This window comes from Cebus imitator, unplaced genomic scaffold (assembly GCF_001604975.1).
Source record: "Cebus imitator isolate Cc_AM_T3 unplaced genomic scaffold, Cebus_imitator-1.0 Scaffold129, whole genome shotgun sequence".
In the NCBI taxonomy this organism is placed as follows: Eukaryota; Metazoa; Chordata; class Mammalia; order Primates; family Cebidae; genus Cebus; species Cebus imitator.
This window is the reverse complement of record NW_016107444.1, coordinates 6,520,575-6,529,371: the sequence shown is the minus strand read 5'-3', so window position 1 is coordinate 6,529,371 and position 8,797 is coordinate 6,520,575. Positions and strand designations below refer to the sequence as shown.

The window sequence follows — 8,797 nt, the reverse complement described above, 5'->3', positions numbered from 1 at the left end:
AAAAAAAAAAAAAAAAAAAATCAAAAAGCTTATAATAGTTAAATTAATCAGTAACAATTCATCCAATAAACAGAAGCTATTACTGGATACATCCATGTGGATATTCAGATAGACATCCAAAATATATCTTGAAAATGACCAGATAACTAAAAAAATCACTGCAAATCCATTCTTCACGCCACTTAGTCCAAGTGTTTTTTAATGCAAGATAACTCATCATTATATCTGAGTACTTACTTTCTGTTTAGCTGGTTAGGTCTCTTGAGAACTGCAACTGGTTTCCTCTGCCCTTCATTTTGTCTCAGAAGGTTTGCCTTCCTTTTTAACACCGGAAAATATCGTTCTATATTCTATCAGAAGGCAAGACACTATGTTAATCAAATTGTATTTTTCTATATATCCTACTACAATAAACATTTCTGGTGCAGAATGAACAGGGATTGACAACTGCTTGAATGTGCAGATAAGGGAGATGGAGAAACTAAAACAACTTGAAAACTTAGTCCAAGTGATTGAAAAGATGAAAACCATACATTATCTTTAAAATATGTGAGGTACTCAGGGGATCCACAGGTGATGGGGAAACATGGCTCTGGAACTCAAGAGAAGAATCAGAGAGCCAGAGATATAAATTAGGGGATAATTTATATAAACATGATTTTTGAACACTAATAAATTTTAAAAAGCCAAGTTCCAAAACAAATGCATGCTGAAAACAAAGCGGGGGAAGTTATGACTGCAAAGGAGCTGGAGTAGACATGGTTAGAGGCAAAAAGCAAAATGCAGTATCATAAAAGAAAAAGCATATGAAACATCCTCTTTCTTCCTCAACATATATAAATTAAATCCATTAAAGCCTAATTCAGATATCCATGTTCTCCATAAAGACTTCTCTAAGGTTCTTGACAAATATGGACCTTAGACTTTATCTGGATTCTTCTATGAAGTATATGAGAAGTATTTCATAAATATCCATTGACTAAATCACATTAAAAAGTCTTAATTTGGCCAGGCGCGGTGGCTCACACCTGTAATCCCAGTACTTTGGAAGGCCAAGACAGGCGGATCACAAGGTCAGGAATTCGAGACTAATGTGGCCAGGATGGTAAAACCTCATCTCTCCTAAAAATACAAAAATTAGCCAGGCATGGTGGCACACGCCTGTAGTCCCAGCTACTCAGGAGGCTGAGGCAGGAGAATTACTTGAACCCCAGAGGCAGAGGTTGCAGTGAGCCGAGATTGCACCACTGCATTCCAGTGTGGGCAACAGAGCAAGACTTCATCTCAAAAAAAAAAAAAAAAAAAATCTTAAGTTTCGGCCAGGAGTGGTGGCTCACACCTGTAATGCCAGCATTTTAGGAGGCCAAGGTGGGCAGATCACTTGACGTCAGGAGTTTAAGCCAGCATGGCCAACATGGTGAAACCCCATCTTCACTAAAAATATAAAAATTAGCCGGGAGTGATGGCGCACACCTATAATCTCAGCTACTTGGCAGGATGAGGCAGGAGAATCGATTGAACCTGGAGGGAGGAGGTTGCAGTGAGCCAAGATCATGCCACTGCCCTCCAGCCTGGGTAACAGAGTGAGCTTCTGTCTATATACTGAAACAAACAAACAAACAAAAAACTTAGTTATATTCGAGAATGTGGAAATTTAGGTACTCTTTATAAATGGCATTGATTTTTATTTAAATATTAAATTTTTTTTATATCAATCCCAAAGTACTACATAAAAAGAAATAAAATGCTCTCTTAAGCTTATTCACAGAAATGTTAGTATAAATAAAGGAAAAGGATTATCTAATCCAGGATTACACCATCATCCTACCTTATCACTTAGAGGTGGACGATTCATAGGGCTAATTCCTTTTCGAATTCCAGTTGTTTTCCTAGCTGCAAGGCCAGTAATGACTCCATTAGGACGTCTCTTTCCAGGCATCACTCTTCCTCTACGATTCAGGCTAGTCTTACCAAAACCTGTAGGAGGACAAAAAAAAAAAAAAAGAAAATATCAATTTAAGAATTCAGCTGGGAGGGTCACAGGATATTCTATTTCCCAAGGAAGGTAGAAGTTGTGAATATTTATTATTATTTTTTTAATTACATAAAATATTTTATTATAAAGAGGCAATTTGCTGCATTGGGAAGGGTTCTGTGGCTAGAGGGGACTGTAAATAACTACAGGATTCTCAAATGTTGCCTCTGGCCATACTCTTTTGTCATTAGTTTCTCAACAAACAGGACAGTCTAGACAGTCTTTACCTGTGCATCATGGTAGACACTAACCATATGTGGCTATTGAGCACATGAAGTTGAGTACTAGTCTGAATTGAGATATTTCCAAGTAAAATATTTCATTATTTTATATAAATTATACAGTGAAATATTTTAGAGATATTGGGCTAAATAAATCATGTTAATATGTGCTCCATTTTTATTGAACAGTGCTGATCTAGAGTGGAATCACTATCTCATCTCTAATTTACTTATGACAGCACATTGCAATCTGGCTTCATTATCAGCCCTACTCCATTCAAACTGCTTTTACTAAAGTCCCCAGTGAGCACCAACAGACACATTTTAATCTGTGGCATCTGACATTACTGACTTTGGTTTTTCATTATATATCTTACCTATTTAAATGCTTTTTTCAGGCTGGGCACAGTGGCTCATGCCCATAATCCCAGCACTTGGGAGGCTGAGGCAACAGGATCCCTTGAGCTCAGGAGTTCAAGACCAGCCTGGGCAACACAGTGAGGTCTCATCTCTAAAAATTAGCTGGGCACAGTAGCACATGCCTGTAAACCCAGCTACTCAGGAGCCTGAGGTGAAAGGACCACTTGAGCCCAGGTGTTCTAGGCTGTAACAGAGTGAGATCTGTCTCCAAAAAATAAATAGATTAAAAAATAAATTAGGCTGGGTGCGGTGGCTCACATCTGTAATCCTAGCACATTGGGATGCCGAGGCGGGTGGATCACGAGGTCGGGAGTTCAAGACCAGCCTGGCTAAGATGGTGAAACCCCACCTCTACTCAAAATACAAAAATTAGCTGGGTGCAGTGGCAGGTGCCTGTAATCCCAGCTACTCAGGAGGCTGAGGCAGGAGAATTGCTTGAACCTGGGAGGCCGAGGTTGCAGTGAGCTGAGATGGTGCCACTGCACTCTAGCCTGGACAACAGAGCAAGACTCGGTCTCAAAATACATACATAAATAAATAAATACTTTTTTCTAGTTAAAAAAAAACAATAGAGAACCTTTCGGAACTTATTCTGGTTCAGGGGCTGCCTGTTAAATTCAAAAACAAAGTAAATCAAAAAATAAACTTGCTCACTGCAGAATCTGTACACATAAGGTACAAATAAGAAAATAAACGTCACCCATCAGCCTACCATTTAGAGCTACCACTAACATTCTGTCTTGCAAGGTTTTCTTTTACTTGTGTATATACATACTTTAAAAGTTAACATTTTTGGTTTCAACTTTTTTTTTTTTTTTGAGACCTAGTCTCACAGTCACTTAGGCTGGAGTGCAATGGCGTGATCTCGACTCACTGCAACCTCTGCCTCCTTGGTTCAAACAATTCTCCTGCCTCAGCCTCCCAAGTAGCTGAGATTACAGAGCCTACTACCACATCAGGCTAATTTTTGTATTTTAAGTAGGGACAGGGTTACACTATGTTGACCAGGCTGCTCTCGAACTCCTGACCTCGTGATCTGCCTGACTTGGCCAGCCAAAGTGTTGAGATTACAAGTGTGAGCCCCCGTGCCCGGCCCCTGGTTTCAACTATTTTTAAGCAACTCAAAGACTATCACATTTGGTAATTCTCAATTTTATAGTAGAAGGTGAACCGAGTCAATCTTTCAGCAACTATATAGCTCTACATACTACTTCGTAGCCCTACATTAATCCTGTATGGTAGGCTGGGCGTGGTAGCTCATGCCTATAATCCCAGCCTTTGGGAGGGATAGTAGGGTGGATTGCTTGAGCCCAGGAGTTTGAGACCAACGAGGAAAACACAGCGACACCCCATCTCTAAAAAACTACAAAAATTAGCCAGGTGCAGTAGTGTGCACCTGTAGTCAAGGTAATAGGGAGGCTGAGGCAGGAGGACCACTTGAGTCCAGGAAGCATAGGTTGCAGTGAGCTACTGCAACCACTATACTCCAGCCAGGGGTGAGAGAGCAAGACCCTGTCTCAAACACATACACACACCTACTCCGTGAATATATTATCCCATGTTTCTGATATATTTTTATTGCATTATGTGGGTAACCCCCCATATAGGCACCGAGGAATGACAGCCAAGCAGAACCCTGGCACAGTTAGGGCTTGAGGAATATCTCACTTTATAGTGTTACTACTCAGCTATTTCCTTTTATATAATCCTTTACATAATCATATATTAGTTTATAGAAATAGGGCTTGAAGGCTCCCTTTATATAATCCTCTATATATAATCATATAATAGTTGATAGTATGAGGGCCTAAAGAATATTTCCCTACATATATACCTATAATTATATCTTAGTTCATAATCGGAGGAATGCCTAGAGTGGACACAGTACAGAGCATGAATTAAGGAATAAGCAGCTTATAACCAGAGGAATGCCTAGAGCAGACACAGTGCAGAGCATGATTTAAGGGAAAACAGTTATACCAGGACAAGAACCCATGGCTCAGGCAGCAGCGTTCAGTATCGTAAAGATACCTGCTGTATGGCAGGCTTGGGGTGAGAGCCACTCCTCCTGATAAAGGAGTTGTAGGACCTTGCTCCAATTCTTGTGGAAGGCTGCCCTCAGAACGGCAATCCACCTTGGTGACCGTGAACTTTATCAGCTCTTGCTACTGTGCTGCTTAAAAAGCATCTTCCCATAGAGCTCATTGGAAGCTGCCAGAAGGTGGCAGTAACCTTGACAGCTCTGTCACTGCTGTGTGACTTAAAGCATCCTCCTATAAATCTTCTTAGAAGTAGTTTCCCATAGACAGAAGTATTGCACACTGCACCCTCTTCACTGCGCACGGCCCACCTTCAAGCCTCGGTGACCTAACGGGGGTGGACCCCTTACTGCACACGGCCCTTGCCTTCATGGGTACGGCCCCCTTGCTGTGCACTGTCCACCTCCTGGCCTAGGTGACCTAATGGGGGTGGACCCCCTGTTTTATTGCTCACGACCCTATGACCATCCTTAAAAGATGATTTTACTCACTGCCCTGCCCCCTAACCTATACACAATAAATACTCACGCTTCTGGACATTCGGGGCCTCGCCTGACTCCACATATAGGTGGCGTGGCCCGCCGAGCCCAGCTGTGTTTTCTTTGTACTTCTGTGTCCTGTCTCTTTATTTCTCGAATCCTGCGCCTCAGCACAGCATAAGGCTCACCCCACGACCCTGTGGGGCCCTCAGCCCTACATCTGGCTCCCAACGTGTCCTACACATTACTTTTAAATATGCCATATTTGATCCAACCAACTTTATACTAATCATTTCAGTTAGTTCTAAATTATTTATAATTTATAAATAATATCACAACAGAAGCATATTATACCACATTAGAACTCAGATATATTCTTAAACATATTCTTAAACACATCCACGATTATTTTCTGAAGATTTAAGTTTCTAGACGATGAAATGCTAGGTGAAACAGTAAAGCAAACTCTTTGTTTTTTTGAGATGGAATCTCACTCTGTTGCCCAGACTGGAGTGCAATGGCGCAATCTTGGCTCATTGCAACCTCTGCCCTCCTGGGTTCAAATGATTCTCCTGCCTCAGCCTCCAGAGTAGCTAGGACTACAGTTGCCGACCACCAACACCCAGTTATTTTTTGTATTTTTAGTACAGATAGGGTTTCGCCATGTTGGCCCGGCTGGTCTCTAACTCTTGACCTCATTATTTGCTTACCTCGCCCTCCCAAAGTGCTGGGATTACAGGAGTGAGCCACCTCACCTGGTATCAGTAATGCAAACTCGTTTTTTGTTTTTTGTTTTTTTTTTGGAGACAGTGTCTCGCACTGTTGCCCAGGCTGTAGTGCAGTGGCGCAATTTTGGCTCACTGCAATCTCCATCACCTGGGTTCAAGCAATTCTCCTGCCTCAGCCTCCTGAGTAGCTGGACTACAGGAGTGTGCCACCATGCCCAGCTAATTTTTTTGTATTTTTATAGACGGGGTTTCACCATGTTGGCCAGGCTGGTCTTAATCTCCTGACCTCATGATCCACCCGCCTCAGCTTCCCAAAGTGCTAGGATTACAGGTGTGAGCCACCAAGCCCGGCCAAAGAAAACTCTTAGGGATTTTAATAATAATGCAAAAAACACTTCCAGAATGACTGCATTCATTTATATTCCTAGGGAAAAAAAGAATGTCACTTTTTCTATATCACTGACAACTCTGATTATTATAGTTTTCTTTAGACACAATCTTGCTCCAACACCCTGGCTGGAATCCAGTGATACCATCATAGCTAACTGTAGCCTTAAACTCCAGGGATCAAATGATCCTCCTGCCTCAGCTTCCCGAGAAGCTGAGATTATAAGCACATGCCACCACACTCAGCTAAATTTTTTTTTTTTAAAGAGATGTGGTCTTGCTGCTGCCCAGGCTGGTCTTAAACTCCTGGGCTCAAGCAATCTTCCCGTTTTGGCCTCCCAAAGTGCTGGGATTACAGACATGATCCACTGCACCTGGGCAACAGAGCAAAAGAAAGTGTTTCTCTAAAAACAAAACAAAACAAAGAATCTGTTATCATGGCTGAAGCTCTCATCCACTTACTGCCTTTCAGCTACCTACCACGTCACTCCTCTCCTCCCCTGCTTCTCATATTAGAATATTTCTCTCTTGCCAGAAGGCACAATGTAAAACTCCCAGGCTGTATTAGTAAAGGGAGGGTGCTATAGGGATTGCAGAGAAAGGGGCTTTTCTTTCAGGTTTCAGTGTGCTTCTCAGTTTGTTCTTGTAGTATAGGAAATCCAGTACCTCACCTGCCTGCCCTCCAGGACCAGGCTAAGACTATGGTGAGGCTAGAGACATGGAGGGCACACAATTTGTGACAGATACCTTAAATTTTGTGCCCTTAGCGTGTCTAATTCTATTATAGTTTCAGGCATTGCGTGAGTCCTGCCCTGCTTATCCCCCACTGAATGAAAGCTGCACCACCCACATAGATAGCTTCCCAATGAGTTCCATCAGCATGGCAACTTGGTGAACCTCCCTGCCATTCAGTGGGCCATGGCTTTATTTTCTCCAACAAAGTTACTAACTCAGGGAATGGGGGTGGGGAGGCTTCTTCCAGTGCTGTTCCTTTCTCAAGTGCTCTGTCTCAGTTCTAAAGGTACTGATTGCTATTACTTTTATAATCAGGAAAAAAGCAACAAATATTCAAAATTTTTAATTTCTTTTTCTTTTTTTGAGACAGAGCCTCACTCTGTCGCCCAGGCTGCAGTGCCGTGGCACAGTATCAGCTCACTGCAACCTCCATCTCCCAGGTTCAAGCGATTCTCCTGCCTCAGCCTCCCTAGTAGCTGGGATGACAGGCACACGCCACCACGACCAGCCAATTTTTGTAGTTTTTTAGTAGAGATGGGGTTTCATCATGTTGGCCAGGCTGGTCTTGAATCCCTGACCTCAGGTGATCCACCCGCCTTGATGTCCCAAAGTGCTGGGATTACAGGTGTGAGCCACCATGCCCAGCCTAAATTTTTTAATTTTTAAATCAAATTATTGCTGCCATAGATGTGATTTCCTTCTAAAATTACAACCAGATGAAGATTAAACCATATTGGGAAAAACTGTCCATGAAAATTAATTCCAATCTACAATGACTCGCTATTTTATTTGTGTTAAATAATGTGACAGCTACCCTTCACTGTGGCAGGCACTGTGCTGAATACTGTAATTTGTATGACAATCTGATGAGATTGATGCCAACAATCTTCCTCGAGAAAGAAAGAAAGTGAAAAATATTCCACAAGAGTGAGTGAGTTTAGGCCAGGCTCAGTGGCTCACTCTGTAATCACAGCACTTTGGGAGGCCGAGGCAGGTGGATCATTTTAGGTCAGGAGTTTGAGACCAGTCTGCCCAACAAGGTGAAACCTCATCCCTACTAAAAACACAAAAATTAGCTGCCGGGTGTGATGGCGTGCGCTTGTAATCTCAGCTACTTGGAGGCTGAGGCATGAGAACTGCTTGAACCCAGGGGGCGGAAGTTGCAGTGAGCCAAGATTGTGCCACTGTACTCCAGCCTGGGCAACAGAGCAAGACTCCGCCTGTAATCCCAGCACTTTGGGAGGCTGAGGAGGACAGATCACGGGGTCAGGTGTTAGAGACCAGCCTGGCCAACATGGTGAAACCGCGTCTCTACTAAAGATACAAAAAATTAGCTGGGGGTGGTGGTGGGTGCCAGCAATCCTAGCTACTTGGGAGACTGAGGCAAGAGAATTGCTTGAACCCAGGAGGAAGTTTGCAGTGAGCTGAGATTGCACCAACGCACTCCAGCCTGGGTCACAAGGTGAGACTCCCTCTCCAAAAAAAACAAGTACGGAATAGAACTCTGTCCCTTGGTGCTTTCTATTTCCGTGTATAGTATGGTACATTGTTCCCATACTCATCAATCTTTCCACTTTCTTGACTGTTGTCCAGGCTTGAATACGGTGGCGAGATCTCTGCTTGCTGCAACCTCACCTCCCGGGTTCAAGCGATTCTCCTGTTTCAGCCTCCTGAGTACCTGGGATTACAGGTGCCTGCCACCACGCCCAGCTAATTTTTTGTATTTTTAGTGGAGATGGAGTTTCACTACATT

The 8,797-nt window shown here is 42.8% G+C and overlaps 1 protein-coding gene across 3 annotated transcripts in view; it reads right to left on the bottom strand.

Annotated features, from left to right (window-relative positions):
- The window catches only part of FYTTD1 (forty-two-three domain containing 1), a 32,583-nt gene that overhangs the window by 12,170 nt on the left and 11,616 nt on the right, over positions 1 to 8,797 (bottom strand). For all 3 annotated transcript variants that reach the window (XM_017541017.2, XM_017541018.1, XM_017541019.1), the window contains 2 exons: positions 1,829 to 1,977; positions 238 to 350 (listed from right to left, as the gene is read on the bottom strand). In XM_017541017.2, coding sequence (XP_017396506.1) covers positions 238 to 350; positions 1,829 to 1,977 — 262 coding nt within the window. The remainder of the gene's footprint in view (positions 1 to 237; positions 351 to 1,828; positions 1,978 to 8,797) is intronic.